We start from the raw sequence: 18,090 nt of genomic DNA on the forward strand, positions 1-18,090 counted from the left end.
GTTGAAGCAGCCTAAGCTTTGTCCTAGATGACAGTGCACCATATTTTTAAGACAGTTCAATGAATGGGCTATTCTTAAAGATTAGTGTCTTGTATACTTCCCTACAACTTGAGATTTACCAGATAGGTGCAAAAGGGTATTCTTTGGCTAGGTTTTCTGTAAGAGATGCCCTTCCTTCTCACTGTATTCATCCTACAGTATTTTTGGGCTTCATTTTTAGTGCAGAATTGATGACATAAGCAGTCCTCTTTTCTCTTTCCCTATATGTAATCAGACTACTTAAATATAATTCTTTAGAAAGAGATGGGTGATGTACTTCACTATTGCTTGTAAGAAAAACAAAGATACTTTGATTCACTGATTTTTGTCCATTTTGAATGAGAACTCTGTTTCTCTATCTGTTGTGAGAGCAGTGCAATATTACTACTCTTCTAGGCAAATTAACCCAACAAAGTGTTCCCTTTGATGAACCCTCTGGGCTTCTGAATGATGCCCTGCATAGGATCTATACCAGTATTGATGGCAGCAGCATATCATAAAATGAGTAATAGATACATTGCTAGAACTGGCAAACCAGCAAGCATTCTGGATTTCAACAAATGCTATGTGAAATTAGGTGAAATTTAGATATTTGTATGCTTATTTCTTCTGTGACAGACATTGTGCAGTGATTGACAGTTGTGAAAGTCAGCTTGACCTTAGAGGAGAACCTCAGGAATTAATCATTGAGCGCACTATTCCTCAGTGTAACTTGCTTTCTGGAACTTATGTCCACTACCACTACTGGCAAATTCCTCTTCTGTAGCTTCATCTTCATTGGAAGTTGTCACTACCAAGAAAATTTTTTTTGAGAATTGTATAAGCATATAAGGATCCTAGCTGGATGTTCGGCAGGTAACCTGTCCCAGTCTTACTCATTATTAGTGGTAGATTTTCTATCTGTTTATTGCTGGTTTGAGTTACCCCAGTAAAAATGAGTAATGTCATTTAAGATGTTTCACATCACACTATATACCAACTCCAACAGGACTTTAAAAATGCTTTCAGACTCTTTCCAACAGCTTTACTGGCATTTACGGTATGTGCTTTAACAGTGAAAATACTAGCAAGTCAGCTAATCTTTATTTCTTTCCTGCTTGGAAAATTTCTCATTAGACCTTGCAGAAAATCATGGAAAGTTTTGATGCACCATTTAGCCTCAGGTTACCTGATAATTTGAAAGAATGGTGTATCCAGAGTCCATATGTTCCTTTTGAGTCATTCCTGGCTTTGGCCTTTGCCTAAAGTTAATATAATTCTCCTGCCATACAAAGGCAAACCAGCATTTTTATTTCTCTACATCAAGCACAAACTCAGGGCTGCAGAAGAGATGACAGTCTTGCATAGCTGGTCTGGTTTTTGTTCACATTGAGTTCTGTTTTCAGTGAACATTTTTCAGGTAATAATAAAACTAGACACAGAGTTGCACAAAAAAATGCCATCACAGAAGTCCACTGTCTTTGTATGGCATGCAGCATTTCGTTTCTGATTAGATTTTTTTTTAAAAAACATGAGGCCAACTGCTGACTTCTTACAGAGCAGTTTGGCTAAATAACTAGTCTTGTCACTGATGGAATTTCTATTCCTGGGAAGGCTGTACTGCAAGATAAGCCCCAAAGAATCAATTCAGGAATTCTTTTCTTCTAAAGCTTTCTCAGCACTGGAGCTGCAGTATCTCATGGCAAGAGATCAGTCTCAAATGACTGGCCATACTGAAGCAAGGGTCCTTGATTATTGTTTCGATATGCAGTTCACAGACCTACCTTTATGGTAGGTATGTTGGGAAAGCATCTTCATCCATACATTTTTATGGATTATTCCTAATGAAGAACACCTTCAAAAGGAGTCCTGAAACAGTACTGAGTAAGTGGATGTAGGAATACACAGAGACAGTTATTGATTCTAAGTTAAAATCTTCATTGAAAAGCAGTAATTATATATTGCAGATAGGAAGTGAGCATATGTTCCTGTCCTTCTTCAGGCAAACGGGCCTCTTCAGGCAAAAGAAAATATCTTCACTTTTGAAGGCATTATTTAGAAGGAATAGACAGGAGCTATTCCTTGGAGACAAGGAGAATGTTCTTTCATTAAGTGCGCTTTATAAGCACTGCACTAATTGAAAGCTGCATTACATAATTTGTCCACCTGATGGCATCACAAAATTGAAAAATTGCTGTAATTGCTTGTGGCAGGCAGTAGCTTGCAGCTTATGCTGCCTACCTCTTGCTGGCCTGCTGTAGTCTTCCTCAGCTGGAGGAGAAAATGGCTGCTGATCCTCTGCACAGCAGACTTCTTTGAAGCTTTCCCTTCTTATATAATCATAGCTTGCTTTCTGACCACATCTGCTGATTGACCTTTATCATCTTCTCAGAACACTAAAGTATCAATGGGTTGCACCAAAGAGACAAGGAAACTCTGCATGGAAGGATGATTATGAGTTTCTGACTGTAAGCCACTAGGAGTAACTGTGGAGGAAGCATGTGTTTCTTCTGAGTCTCATAAACCCCAAAGGAGTAACAGGATACTGCTGTTAGGAAATTGCATGCTTTAAATGGAGACTGTTGGAGAAAGGCTTTCAGTTCCAATTGCAAGGGCCTTTAGTGTGTCATCTCTGGGAAGATGTACAATATAAAGACATTTTAATCTCTCTCCAGGGCTCATGATTCTGGCTGCCACCTTCTTTAGGCAGAAGGTCTAGCAAAGTGCCCCTTTGACACAACCAGTTTGTGAAAGGTCTGACAAACTGGACTTCTCTCTGGCAGGCCTGAGACCACTGCAAGCCTGAGGAGCCGGGGTCCAGTTTCAGCTTTGTTTCCCAGAAATTCACTAGCAGTTCACTGCTCCAGGAAGACTGTTAGGCTAGCCCTGTCTCTTGCATGTGGAGTCCTGTAATATCCCGATGGTATCACATGGATGATTTTTTTTTTTTCTTTAAATAGCACAATATTTGATACTGCATGCTTACATGTTGCTTTTGCTGATAGAAGTTTTATAGACTTGATCTGTCCTTTGTGCCACCTGGACTACAAACCCTAGTAGAACAAAAAGCAGGTATCTGTGCTAGCTCCTGTGCATGGATGATGCTTTTCCCTGCAGCACCGTTGTCTGATACTGTTCATCATGTTCCTGCTGCTTTGATTTCAGAAATCAAGCTGTGGGTGTCCCACACTGATCTCTTCTTCCCAGGTTTGGATTCAGATAATTTTTTCCTGTTCATAAATATGCCCTTAATTCTTATTAGCATTGCAGAAGCAAAGACACTGCATGGAGATGCTGCAGAAATACTTAGCAAAACCTATTTACCTTACAGCTAAATAAGAGTTTTATTACAGGACCCTGAGGAGAGTTACTTTTTTTTACTCTGAGGAACTGTCTCATGCCCTCCATCAGTATTTGTGCTTACAAGTACTATTTCCTATCTGAAGACCAAGCTTAAAGGCTCCCAGTAGTATTCCTTTTTTACCAGTCCTTTCCACATCAGAGATGTCATATGAAGTCCCTTGATCTGTCCAGTCTTAAGTAGCCTTCCAGCCATCAGATCTGCTTTCTGGGACAAGCCTGAGGTTTCCTCTTGTGATGAAATGAAACCCATTATTAAATCCTAAATAAAGGACTGTGGATAAAGAGCATTTCTGTGTTAAAAACATACATTTAGGGGAGAAACAAAGGAATCCAAAATAAAGGAACATTATCCTGACTAAAGCCTGCAATACTGCAATATATACAAACTATATTCACTGTTAATGTGAAAACATTATTTTTATGAACTCTGATTACAAGGGAAGCTACTTACACAGTGAGTGTTCATCTTTTTGTGTTCTCTAAAAGGCTTAATTAAAAAGCCTGAGCTCTGAAGACCATTATTTCAGGAAATCAGTATATTAACTCATCCTGGAAACTCATTTTTGTTTTTCTTAAACATTGCTCAGTCTTGGAGGAAGAGCTAGAGTCAGGACATGTTCTTTGGGCAACCATGATTGCAGTGCTGCCATTATTCCTGCTCTTCAGCAGCCTGTGTATGATTTCCTGGCTCCTGAGTCTTCTGGTTATGCACTGGCACTTTCCTAACTCAGACAACAGGAAGAAAAAGGGGAGCTGGATGCAGTATGCCACCTTTGAAGGAAGTGTGCCTCTGTGGCAGAGCTCATGTAAGAGAAGATAGGGCAGTAAGACTGTATACCAGAGAGCTTCTCAGTATAAAGTTCTCATTAGAGGGGCCCACCCACCATCCTGCTTTGGTGGCCCTTCTGGGTGCTTCTGGAATCAGCACTGCAGCAGTCAGTGCAGTAACATTGTTACACAGTTAGTTAACGATCTGGATGTGGCTATGATGACAAAAAGGGTCTTTGTGAAAATGTTGGAATATTGAAGGGATACATCCTGAATTTCTGATCGTGTTCCTACACAGTCTTTACTGAGGCAAGCTGCCGTTAAGACCATAGCAACAGCCTGAGTATGGGCAGATCAGAGCTCTGCTAGCAGGCACCAAGGTTTGTAGTTCTGAAGAGGATTGAGAGGATTTTGGCATCTGAAATGTAACTAACTTCTCTCAATTAAAATCCTTTCTAGGTATCACCATAGCAACCTCTGTCTGTAATGAGCCTCATGTATTTTTGTGGCTGCTTGATTCACCCCTTGCTGACACAGAAGCATGAACTCTCCCTTGTTATTCATTTGCTCCCCAGCTCATGCTACGTGAGCCCTCCTCTTGGTTAGTCCCAACATGAATAGAGGGACTCCTGCTGTCAGGGAAGAATTGAAGTCAGGATGTATTTCCCAGTCTCTTATAAATGCCAGGGTCAGGACCCTGGCTGGAATGCATCTGGCTAGCAAAGTCGATTGGGCACTGAGTACTAAACAATACTGGAAGAAAACTTTAGTACTGAAGCTTATAGAAAGAGCCATATGAATGTGGCAGCTGAGACTGTGGAGTAAGAGAACTGGAGAAGTCAAGGCACTCTGTGTAGCTGAGAAAAGGAAGGAGAGAATTACTTTGAAATTGAAATCTTGCTTTTTTGAAGTCTGAGAAGGGACTTGAAAAATTGTAATTGTCAGAGCAAACAGAAAGCTAAAGAGAAATGTCAGAATGTTAGTTCTAGACCCAGATCACTGTGCCATGCAAGCCCTAATGCAGTTAGCTTAGGAGGCAAAGAGGTAGACTGCATTTCCAGTCTATGTAGAAAGGGGTGAAAATCTGTAGTCTTCCAGATGTGGATGTTTTGTTCTGTAACTCCATTTTTCTATCCCCAGGCCAGCCATTGGGACCCCGCAGGCTCAGCCTGAAGCCAGTTCCAAAACTGCCCAACATGGAAGCATTTCTCAGAGAGACTCTTGTGAAGGTGAAGAAACAGGCCCACGGGTGCCTGGCTCCAGAGCTGTGCTTCCAGGCAGTCAAAGCCGCCACAGAGCAGACCTTTGCAGATGGAGTCCGGAAGGAGCAAGAGCTGTTTAACATCCTGCTGACTTCAGGCCAGGCCCAAGCACTGCAGTACGCTTTCTTCGCAGAGAGAGCAGTGCAGAAGTGGACAACACCCAGTGGAGCTTCATGGAAAAGTGCTTCCCCTCAGCCCATCCACAAAGCAGCTGTGATAGGTAAGGTAATGAAAAAGCTGTTGTGGTTGCTGACTGTGCAGCTAACAGCAGAGCTGAAGGGGAGCAGGATGAGTATAATCGGGTTTTACTCATGGCAGAAGGCCGAGGTGGGATTCCCTAGCAGTCACTCACAAAGTCACTAGTACCCATCACAGGCAAAGATACTCCCCACCCATAGGTGACATGCAAGGAGGGAAATTGTCACTGCATTGGTAAGCTCAGAAATTCAGATTGCAAGTCACATCCCACTAGATTGTTACCTGATGCCACCTCTTTCTTTGGAAGAATAACTTTCTCTCACTTCGGAGACAGCTTCATCTGTAGACCATAAGCAGTCTGTTCCTTTTTAAATACTACTATGTTGAGTCCTGGCTTTGTTCCATGTTATAAGCAGGTTTGCACGAAATTCTCCTCCTCCTGGTCTAGTTCTGTACTGCAAGTGCATGTGCACAGAGTCACTCAGGGATATATTAATACAAAAATGTTTTGACAGCTGTATTTTAAGAAGATTTCATCTCACTGGGATCCACTCCTGCCATTTTGTAGCCCAGCAAGATAATGCCTTCATTAATTTTTTATAAGAGCAATTTAAATAAAACTTTTGATGCACTGCTGAAATTTTTAAAAAAGTATCTTTCAGCTCTGCCTGTTGATAGTAGCACTCAAAAAATGGTTGGACAAGTAATGGAGCACTTGAAAAACATCCATTCTGTTTCAGAGAAAGCTCACCAGATCAACACTGCTCTTTCCTGGATACTTCTCAGGCCTCTTGTGCTCTGCAATATGAGCTCTCTGAAAGCTCATTCCAGACCATGGAAACACTTTTTTTTGGAAGTTCCTTTCTCTTCATTAGCTGCCATGCCATATTTTTAATGAAAATGGTTTTTAAACATAGGTCCACAAACCTTGTGAGGAGGATCTGTGGCTGTTACAGCATTTAGGTAAAGAGGCATGAATTATTGACAAGTTTATCATGTGACTTGAAGAGCACAGTGCTTTGGACATACGCAATCCCAGACAGGTCAGTCTTGCAACATGTGCTTTGGCAGGAAGCGGCTTGTGTTAAAGTTTTGTAGGAATGATCAGGTGACTAGAATGGGCATTCTTTGCTACATGCTGATAAATCATGCCAGAATAATACATTTGCAAAGTCCCAATCACAATGACAGTTTAGCCAGAAGGCCTGTTTAGATCTGATCTGCTTATTTTGGTGCTGTAACAGAGCTAGAGGAAATTCTAACGACAAATGCAATCACCATTTGAAAGTTTCTAGTAGAAACATAATCTGTATCTTATTTCCAGGCTGAACTGGCTGGGCTACATCTCCCATCCATTGGATTAGGTATTTGCATCTCATCTCCAGACAGGTTACTGAATTCTGGTCTGAAATTGCCCCAACCTCTACCCCCAAGTTTCAGTGTTTTTGTATCTGGTTACAGACAATGCTCGAGTTAACCCATACTTTTGCAGAACAAATAAACTAAGTGCTTTGATACTTTTGCTGCAGAGCACAATCTGTTATGCTCTGGTCATTTTTATGACTCTGAACTTCCCCTAATTTTTCAACACTCCATAAAGCATGCATAGCCAAAGTAGGAACAGTATTCCAGGAGTAATTACGCTAAGACCAGGTACCAAGATGTTTCTTCCTTGCTCCTACTTAGCATGCTCAAGGTAACAGCCAACTTTCATATTAGCCATGTTCAACACATCTTGTTAATGATGTACTGGCAGGGAGCAGTTGCGCCCCAGGGATGGGGAGCCAACAGCAGTAACACCTCCCAGGGGGACAGAACCACAGACTCTTTGACACTCAAAGGGACCTCAGTGTCATCTTGTCCAACCCCCCTGCTCAAACAGGGCCACCTAGAGCCAGTTGCCCAGGACCCATGTCCAGACAGGTTTTGAATATCTCCAAGGATGAAGACTCTACAACCTCTCTGGGCAGCCTCTCCCACTGCTCAGTCACCCCGACAGTAAAAAAAGTGTTTTCTTATGTTCAGATGGAACCTCCCATGTTTCAGTTTGTGCCCATTCCCTCTGGTCCTGTTACCAGGTGCCACTGAAAAGAGTCTGGTTCCATCTTCTTTAGACCTTCCCCTCAGGTATTTATATACGTTGGTGAGATCCCCCCAAGCCTTCTCTAGGCTGGAGTCACAGCTCTCTCAGCCTTTCCTCATGAGACATGCTCTAGTCCCTTAATCATCTTAGTGGCCCTTCACTGAACTCACTCCAGTAGCTCCATACCACTCTTGTACTGGGGAGCCCAGAACTGGACACAGTATTCCAGGTATGGTCCCACCAGTGCTAAGTAGAGGGGAAGGATCACCTCCCGCAACCTGCCAGCAAGACTCCTCCTAATGCAGCCCAGTATACCATTAGCCTTCTTTGCCACAAGGCCATATTGCTGCTCACAGTCAACTTGGTGTCCACCAGGACCCCCAGATCCTTTTCTGCAGAGCTGCTTTCCAGCCAGTCAACCCCCAGCATATACTGGTACATAGGACTATTCCTCCCCAGATACAGGACTTTGCACTTTCCATTGCTGAACTTCATGAAGTTCCTATCAACCCATTTCTCCCTCTGGATGGCAGCACAACCCACTGCTGTATCAATTATTTACAGTACCTGAGCAAGGCAAGCAGGGCAGACCCAAAGATCGTGGCCAGGATCTACTAGAAGTACAGATTATCAAGCAAAGTTCACATAATGATGCAGGTCCAAGGTAAAGTTGGGAAGCCAGTCTGCAGGCTGAGGTCTAGATCAACAGTGTCCATAGCATGGCACAGCCACAGCAAGACACCAGAACTCCTCCAACATAGCTTAGGAAGGGACTGAAGACCCAGATCTGAGCTTAAATGGGACTCCGAGGCCCACGGGCAGTCCTTGTGGGTGGAGGCTCCAGGTGTAGCTGGAAGGGGTCGTTAAAGCTTATCAAGTGCACTCAGGACCTTGACATTTACCAAGACTCCTAATGCGTTTTCTGAATCACTGCTTCTATCAATACAGCCCCCCTCCCGCCCCAGTAGCCCACAATTATAGCTTGCTTTGTTTATGCTAGTTGTTTATGTTATACTTCATTTGATAAGTGACATCTCTTATTTTGGAGGTTATTGATCACCTCCTTTTAACTCTGAATCCCACACCATATTAAGTGTCACTGCTTTCCATCACTTCTTTCTGCCACCCCACTGTGCTTTTCCTCCTTCTTCTGGAAGGTTTTCCTCCTATTTTGCCTTTTGATATCAGTGAAGTTGCAAGTCCGTTAGAGACAGGCATAGAACATGCCAACACAATTGTATTTTTGCTTTCAGGGTGATGTAACAAAAAGTCATTCACCAGCCAGTACCATGCTGTACAGATAATTTCACAATCTTGATCTTAAGTACATTCTTGCAGCACTAGAAATCAAAATCTTAGGGATGATTTTTGAAGGACTGACACCTTTTAAAATAGTGCTGCTCATCCATGTAAGTATTGAGTCTACCTAGGTGATCCAGGGTCTCTCTATTTTCACTGCAGAGAGGAAGGCAGTCAGAGCAAGATGTTGCATCCATTTTGGATGGTTGGAAATCATGGAGGCCCCATTTTCCAATAGGCAGTGCTGTGCTGTTTCACACACTAAAATCATGTTGCATTATGCTGCCATCTTTTATTGCTGCACGATGGGAAGCAACTGAGAAGATCACATTGACTTCCTCCTCCTTCAGTACCTTTTCTGCAGGCACAGAAGACCTTTAGGGTATGGAAGCAATGCCATGAATGCTAGAGGAGCCTTGCTTTGTGGCTCCCCTGTCTGTCCAATATTAGCAGGAACTTGTTGGAGGGAGCTGGCACATTGCTTGCTGACCATGTCTTAATGCAGATTCAACATCAAGGATGATCTATCATTTTTGTGGGCATGCTTGATAGATAGCATTGCTGATTAACTGGCCACCATTCCTGTGCAGTGCTGGCTTCCCATCAGCTGCCTTTGTCTGCAGTTTGCTCACTGAAAGACTGATAAGTGGGTAACACCCAGCTATGTGGGATCCCTCCTGCTCTTGCCCTAGCTGTCCTTGACTGTCTTCAGCCACAGGCAATGTCACCTATTTCATTTGCTTCTGCTTGTTCTGAACTCTTGCTCCCATCTCTTTCCACTTTCTCTGGTTCCTCATCACCCAGAAAAAGAGTTCTTCTCTGTCCCTTCTGCAGTCTTCCCATAGCTCCCTGCCTGCCTTAGGTATCACATTTCTGCTTGAAATTAATATCCTGAAGTAGAGAAAGAAGCAGCTCCAGTCTGCAGCAGTCTGCTACCACCAATTGCTCATTGTTGTTTTTAACAGGAAAACTGGAACAGTCTTTGCATATTTTTACCAATCTATAAAGTATTATTTCCATTGCCTGGCATTTTAAAGTCCAAATATTCATTATAGTTCAGAATATTTTCCACTGATCTGTATTTCTCTAGTGCGTGTGACTGTCCATGAGTTGCTTTGTACATATTTTGAGTTCATTTGTTTCGAAATTTGTTTTTAAAGTCCTTCAATTAATTTTGCATGATTTTTCATATTCTAAGTACCTCGTGACAGATCAATAATTAACAGTCATTATTCACTCAGCTTGCCCAGCAAATGGATTTGTCATATCCTATTATTTGGCCTGAAATTACATGGGTTCAAGTGTATTTTTATTTATATGTCAAAGCTACATTTCACAACAAAAGACCAGAAACAAGATGGCTAGACACTGTTTTTTCCTGAAGCAGTTTTCAGTCTTATTTTGAAAGATGTGCCTTGGGCATGAAAGATGGTAACACGGCTCTGTCCCCTGCGTGGAAGACAGGAATATAGGGTTTTTTCGTGGTTTGGAGGAAGTGAGAGCACTATTGAGGAAGAAAACGGAACATACAGTAGAAATTCTGGAGTAGTTCCTAGCTGTGTTTTGGTCTGTGTGGTCTGAGCTGAGCATGCAACATTTCCCTTCTTCTTTCTTCTACAGCCTTCTACACATGTAAGGCCCAATGATTCGCTACCATTTTTTTCTGCTCTAATATATTCTTCCCCAAGATCACTCAGCTTTATAAAATTGTAAAGGGGAGTCCCGAGAAATGCTTCTTTCCCTGCTAGATAGCCAAATCTCTCCTTAGTTTTATAGCCCAGTTTTAGAAAATATTTCCAGGGGAGTCATGCTGTGCAAGCTCTAATGTAACAAAACCCTTGGGGCTTTCATTACTCTCTCTGCCAGCTTCATTAAACATCATTTCATACAGGCCAGTGAAGAGTTATGTAGTAAGTTGAGAGACAGCTTTTCTAGGTCAGAAACAAGCTTGGCAAACTCATATCTTATCTATAAGCCTATTCCCATGGCCTAGAAAGTGAAGTACTACAAGCATGTATGTCTGTCTGTCGTGGGATGGCTAAATCCTAGATGGGAGTACTCATACTGCATGTGGACAAAAGCAAACAGGGGAATCAGCTAACACCACTGCAGAACTTCCCTTGAAAAGAAGGCTGGAGAACCTCTGCTCATGGAAGAGGTTTTGATTTAGGAAGAAGCAGTGTGTTCATATTGCGAGAGAACTGCTAAGATTTCAGTCATGAGACCGAAGCTGAGAGGAACAGGAGTTAATAAGGCCCAGGATGTGTGTGTTATTTCTTTAGGAGAGCTTGGAAATTCTAGGGAGAAATCCCAGGTCTCCACCCTGGAAAGGAAGAAGAGGCTTCAAGAGGGAGCCATGCAGAACCCAGATGTGGAACTGCAAACCCTTGATGTCGTCTAAAGAGAGCCTTAAAATGGGGCCGGGCTTGGTGGGTATGCATCAGGTGGTGAGTTACCCTCCCACACTGTCTGAGAAGAAAGCAGACTTTTTTTCCCCAAAGACAGGGAAAAAACTGTCTCTGACTGTCCCTGCTGCCACATCCAAGCCTCTGAGTACTGAGCATAGTGGGAGAAGCTATTTGTGTTTGTGTTTTTTTCAGTCAGCAAACCATGGACACTGAAATACTAAGAACTGATTCATGTTATTCTAGTTTTATTTTCAAATTAGTTTTTAGTAGTACTTGATTATGAAGTAGCAAATCTAATTTCCTAGAAAGGAACTTCAGCATTTGCTTGGGAGTGTAAGGGTTTATAAGCAGGCTGCCAGATAGTGATGTCTGTAAAAACTATCTTCTAGTGGCTAAGCAGGGAATGTTTTAAATGTCTTGTGTGTACACAAGCTGAGGGTGGACAGGACTAAACCATGGGTGTGTAGCTTGCAGGAAAAACATACTACCTTGTTTGACCTTGATTGTTGGAACTTGTTTAACTGATGACATAATTTCAGCTCTTCTTTACAAAGCTGCTTTAGACAAATTTTTTAATCCCCTTGTTTCTGTTTACTGGTTTAGCTGACTTTCATTTGTAAACCTGGGATTAAAAAAAATAATTTTTACAGAATTATAACAAACCTGTACTTTGTCTGGTTGTTGCTTTATTTAGATTATTAATAATCCTCCCATTCAGATGCTTCGCACTTTTAAAGCTAGTAAAATTGTGCTGGCCTTCTCTTACTAGTTTGTATTAACTTAGTCCGAAAAGCATCCATCATGGGAGAGCAGGATAAACAGCGTGGGTTGTGTATCACAGGAAAGTGTAAGCATGCAGCTTCTTTTAATGAAATAGAGGGCAGAGCTGGTGGAAGGGCTCAGAAAGAGGGAGGGGATCAAGCCAGCAATCTCTACACTGGTATTCCTGGGGGTATGAGCTGGTAATAGCGCATTTATGGATCTTGAAGAAAAAGAATACAGCTTGAATGGATGCTCAGTTACAGGAATTCTGGGCAAGCACTTTAACTGTGTGGTTGGACAAAGAAGGCTCTGTCTTTGAGAATCTTTAGAAGTTAGGGATCACCCGTGTTGGAGGACTTGTAGAGTTCCCAGTGGGCAGAGATGCCTGATATAAAGTGCGAACAGCAAGCAAAAGGCTCCTGATGGTCCAGAGTGATTAAAAAGGAGATGGAAGATGTTGCAATCTCGATTAAGAACACTGTGTTAGTTCCATCCTGTTTGACCTGCTGACAAGAGACATACAAGACATTAGAGACAAAGTTCAGAGAAGATCAGTGTCCAAGATCAGCTGCATTTTGTTTGCTTTAAAGATTACACAGTGAAGTGCAGAGGGAGAAGAGGAAAGGGACAAAGAGGAAGCTTGGAAGGAGGGAGAAACCAATTGTCTGAGCTTTGCTGGTATTAAAATCTCTGGGTGCAGTGTGTTTGCTTACACTAATATTCTTCTATGAGTGCCCATAAAGGACCATCTCACAGGAAGAGAGAGGCACTGATATCCTCAGGGTGAAGCTTGCTTATGAAACTGTCTGCTAGAAGTTGTTAACAAGGTTGAAGCTGAAACTCAGATCTCCTGTCTTTGATGCCCAGGTTCTAACTCTTAAGTGATGCTGGTTTCCATAGGTATAAAACTTTGCAGGGAGAAGACATGAATCACATGGTCTGTATACACTGGAGTGAATCCCACTAATATTTTGTAAGCTTGAGAGGACATTAACTTGCCTTTATGCTACTGCTTTTCAAACATTTAGGCTTACTGAAAGGGAGAATTCGCCTTCCTTTTTCCCAGTCTTCAATTCTTTTTTCTGTCTGGGCACCGCTCATTTTGCATAGGCTTCCGCTTTTTATCCTGGAAATACAAAGGAAGTTATACTGTCAAGTGATTAATTGTAACATTTTCTATTCATAGTCTCTGATTCTGTCTCACTTTTATCCCTAGGGCTGGGAACAATGGGCCGAGGCATTGTGACTTCTCTGGTTAAGGCCAACATACCTGTGGTAGCCCTCGAGCAGAATCTGGAGTATCTGAACATGGGAAGAAAGGCTGTGATGCTCCTTTTGGAACGTGAGGCTATGAAAATGGAGCAGGGTGCCCAAACCCTAGGTTTCCATAACCCTGCACGTCTCCAGTTCACTGTGGACTTTGATGTGTTGCAGGATGTAGATCTAGTTATTGAGGCTGTGTTTGAGAACATGGCACTAAAGAAGGAAATATTCCAAAAGATATCAAGAATCTGCAGGCCAGGGGCCTTTCTGTGTACAAACACATCAGCCCTGAACATTGATGAAATAGCTTCTGCCACAAGCTGCCCACAGCAGGTCATTGGCACGCACTTCTTCTCCCCTGCTCATGTGATGAGGCTATTAGAAATAATCTATGGCCTTCACACATCCCCCACCGCCATTGCCACTGCTATGCAGCTAGCCAAAGCATTGAAAAAAGTTGGAGTGGTGGTAGGGAATTGTTTTGGGTTTGTTGGGAACCGAATGATGTTTCCATATGTTCAACAGGCAGTTTTCCTTTTAGAGGAAGGAAGCAGACCAGAAGCCATAGATCAGGTTCTTGAAGATTTTGGATTTAAGATAGGACCTTTCCAAATGTCTGATCTTGCTGGGCTGGATGTGGGCTGGAGGTCTCGAAAGAGCCAGGGCCTCACCGGGGCCTCACTAGCTCCAGGAACACCTGCTCGCCAGCGGCATGGCCATCGCTACAGCCCACTGCCAGATCTTCTGTGTGAGAATGGCAGGTTTGGCCAGAAAACTGGAAAAGGCTGGTATCAGTATGAGAAGGCTGGGGGCAGGACAGCCAAACCAGATCCATGGCTTCACAACTTCCTGGCCCAGTACAGAGACACCCATCACATCAAGACCCGCTTTATAGACCAGGAGGAAATCCTGGAGCGGTGTTTGTTTCCCCTCATGAACGAAGGGTTTGACATCTTGGCTGAGGGAATAGCATCTGGCCCAGAACACCTGGATGTGATTTATATCAATGGCTATGGGTGGCCAAAGCACAGGGGTGGCCCCATGTTCCATGCTTCCACCATCGGGCTCCCTCGTGTTCTGGCTAAACTGCAGAAATACTCTGAGGCCCACCCTGATGTTCCCGGGCTACGGCCCAGTGCCTTTCTGAAAAAGCTGGTAGCTATGGGGAACCCTCCCCTCAAAGACTGGATGTCCTACCTAAGCCAGCAGAGCAACAAGCTGTGATTTCATTGATGCCTGCTATATAAATTCAATGGAGGCTGATCTCATGAAACAGGTGCTGTAATTGCACTGTCTTTTCCAATCAAAACCAAAGTGCTACAGGCTCATAAACAATGTCACTGACCTTCCTGGGCCTTTGCAGATAATAACTTTGGCCGATGATAGATCTCAATCTCCCTCTTGCTGCAGGTAACCACTGCCATCACCCACGCTTCCCACTACCAGCCTTACCCACCTGCTTTGCAGATTGCTGTGTAAAGGCCTGTCTCATTTTGCTCTGCCTTCAGGTCTTCACAGCTATACATCTCTTCCAGTCTGTCTTTGTGGAAGGGAGGGAGCAGCATCCACAGCCCACAAAGCAAATCAGGGTAGGAGGCAAGAGATGGTCACAATACACCTGAGACTGGATCTACCAGATCCTGCCCTAAGTCTGTTTCCCAGTTTGTTAAGGTCTTCCCTGTGCTGCCCACCTCCACTGGATTCCCTGGATCTCGCAAAGACAGCCAGCTGGAGCCTGTTTCCTTCGTGCTGCTTGGGGAGAGACGGCACAAGGGGTGCAGCACCTTTCAGAGGTAAAGTCAAATGAATTGGAGAGAGCAGGTTTGGGCAGAGAGCAAGGGGCAGGGCTGGTACCATCCTCCTCCCTGCTGCAGAGGAAATTCTAATAAATGACAGAAAAGCCACAAATGCATTGACCTGACTAACCTGCCCTGTGGTGTTGGCTCACGACTGGCCTTTTGCATCCAGACTCCGTCCTCCATTATCATTTTCCCCACCTGGCTTTGTCCAAGCAGAAACATCTTCTGGCATCTCTTAAGCGTCCATACATGTTGCCGTCACTCCCCCTATCTTGCCTGCCTACAGCTACCAGGTCTTGGGGCTCAGCACGCTCTAATTGACCAGACTGAAGCTTGACCTTGCATTTACTGGGTTTTCACATGGGCAGAGGGCACACCGAGAAGTACATGGCTCAAGAGGTGTGTAGGCAGGAACGTTGCTGCAGACACGCAGAGAGGTGGCAGATCTCTAGCAGAGAGCAGAGAGAGAGTGAGCCAAACTTGCTCCAGGTTTGATGCTTTGCAACAAATTCTCCCATTTCTCGTGTCTAGTGAATGTATCTTCCAGTCCAGTGTGGGGAATAGGTTGGTCTGGGTTCCCTTCTCAGGAAGATTATAATTGGATGTCTAACTTTTGCTTTTTATTTTAATAAAAGTGCTTGGATTATCTAATGACAGATTATATGATATCATATGGAAAAGCAGAAGAAGGAAAATGTGCTTGTTCTTTCTTTATAGATACCTCCATCACTTCTCTACATGGTAGAATTAGATCATTTTCCTGTTTGTGGAGCGGTTTGCGTTTGAAAAGGCTGCACGCTTCTTTTTTCTAAATATATCTTATTTTAACCTTTATCTACCCCTGTCCTTCAGTGGGTGAGGGTGCAAAACTGAGGGCAGGAAACCCTTCAGAAGTCACAAGCCAACCCAAGTGCCTGGTTCCAGGGAGGATTTTTCTCCATGACCAGAGAAAGAGCTAACTCTAGGCCCAGAAAACTGCTACAGTTTCCCCTGAATCACTTGTGTGCCACAGCTGAGAGCAATCCAGCATTTGCTCAAAGGTGAAGTGCTGCTTCCATGTGAGCAGACTCCATGTGACATGTTACACAACAGCACTGGCTGGTGCTGGCGGCTGTCCCATCATCCGCAGGACAGCTCTGGACACGATGCACTGCCCGGGCTAACATCCCCTCTCCTGTGCCTTGTGCCATGGTGTTCACCCATCCTGGAGATGAGTTGGCAAAGGGCAATTCCCCTTGCAGCGGGAGCGGGCTGCGGAGGAGAGGGCATGCCCTTCCTCTGTAGGAGAGATGCTGGTCTTGGGATATTGAGACTCACCAGCTTCTACCCTGTGGCCAAAATGCCTCTCCTCGCCTGCAGCACTTTTGTGCTGGTGCATTTCATGTGGCCATTCCCCTTCTCATCTCCCCTCACAGAAATTACTGAGAACAGAGGTGGATCACACTAGTAATGTCTTTCCTGACAGAAGTTCATTTGTAAATTCATACGACCAAAGCAGCACAGCATTGATCTGTCTGCTTTACATCCCAGCCAGCCATTGGTGACATTGCTGGCGCTGAGAAGTTGCATTCGCGGCTCCGAGAGGGCAGGCGCGGGGCTCCCTGCAGCTGGCAGGAGTGCGTGGCAGTCCCTGCCTCTCGACTGCTCTGCTTGCAGCAGGGCGAGAGCATGCCGAAGGGCAACTGCAGCTCCCCAGCCCCGCAGGGCAGCGGTCCATGCTCGGCAGCCTCATTCGAACCCCTTGGTGTCTGCTGACATGCAATCTAATCGAAAGCATCAGGGTGTTCTGTGAGCCTCTTTGGTAAGTTGTTAAAATACCAGCCTTGCGAAGTCCCCAATCAGCTCAAATATGCAGTGATACCAGAAATATGCCCAAGTGAAATGTTTCTTCATTTAACAGGGAGAGAACACAGCCCCACGCAGAGGAGAACTTGATAACCACTTGATACAGGATTAGTTTTGCCACCTGTCCTTTTAAACCAGCTAACTATTTTCACTCAGTGAGAAAATATCTTTTAAAAATGTTTTCCAGGTAAAACCATCCCTACTGGCAAGGAATGTCCCTGGCTCTGCTCACCTGTTGCAAGTCTGACCATTCTAAGCTACTTGAGTGCGAGCTGAGGTTGTACGGTTCTCCAGCATGGTGAAGCCTTGGCAACACATTGCAAGCTGGCTCTAGTCCATCCTTAATCTTTGGGCCTTGCTTCTACTTTCATGTGAGCGTCTGCCTGCAGATCTATGCTTTCTGCGCAGTGGGGACGCTTGCCTTCAGTGCTGAGGATATTCGGTTTCAGTCCTGCGAGTACCTCTGGTCTCTCACATGCAGCTGCAGAATTGTTAGATGTCTTTAATTAAGTCGGTGAACTCTGCCAGTGCAGCAGATGCCTCCATTAACTGCTCAGCCACAGGCATTTTGCAAAACAGTAGAATGGGAGTGCTCCAAAGGAGACAATTGCTTTAGCTTTGATCAGCATCCCCTGCAGCACTGGGCCTTCAAAGGGAGGCAAAAAGTTCCCTGCCTTATGGCGTGCTAAGAAGCTCTGTCCTGCAGCGCATGTCCAAACTGGATGGGGCGCTTGAGTCTCATCAGAAGCACCTACACCCATTTCTGTAGCCCATAGTTCACCTTCCTTCACTTTATTTCTTTTTAACAGAAAGTGATCCTACAGCCCAGGCTGGGTCTGAGAGCAGCTCTGGAGGTGAAACAGCAGTGGAGAGGGAGGGCTTCGTGCGAGCAGGTAGAAGAGGCAGTTTTCCTTGGGCCAGGGGTCTCATGGGAGCTGAGCTGCATCCCCTGTTTGCTGCTGGTGGGCTCCAGGGAACAGGAGGACAACAGGACAGTGTCAAAGAAACTCCTGATTTTGCAG

At 44.2% G+C, this 18,090-nt stretch overlaps 1 protein-coding gene across 2 annotated transcripts in view; it reads left to right on the forward strand.

The window, feature by feature from the left end:
- Nucleotides 1-15,818, forward strand: part of EHHADH (enoyl-CoA hydratase and 3-hydroxyacyl CoA dehydrogenase) — a 33,662-nt gene extending 17,844 nt beyond the window's left edge. For both annotated transcript variants that reach the window (XM_072867975.1, XM_072867974.1), the window contains exons 6-7: nt 5,290-5,631; nt 13,378-15,818. In XM_072867975.1, the coding sequence (XP_072724076.1) occupies nt 5,290-5,631; nt 13,378-14,648 (1,613 nt within the window). In that variant the 3' untranslated portion in view covers nt 14,649-15,818. The remainder of the gene's footprint in view (nt 1-5,289; nt 5,632-13,377) is intronic.
- The last annotated feature ends 2,272 nt before the right edge of the window (nt 15,819-18,090 follow it).

This window comes from Ciconia boyciana, chromosome 7 (genome assembly GCF_034638445.1).
Source record: "Ciconia boyciana chromosome 7, ASM3463844v1, whole genome shotgun sequence".
NCBI classification, from domain to species: Eukaryota; Metazoa; Chordata; class Aves; order Ciconiiformes; family Ciconiidae; genus Ciconia; species Ciconia boyciana.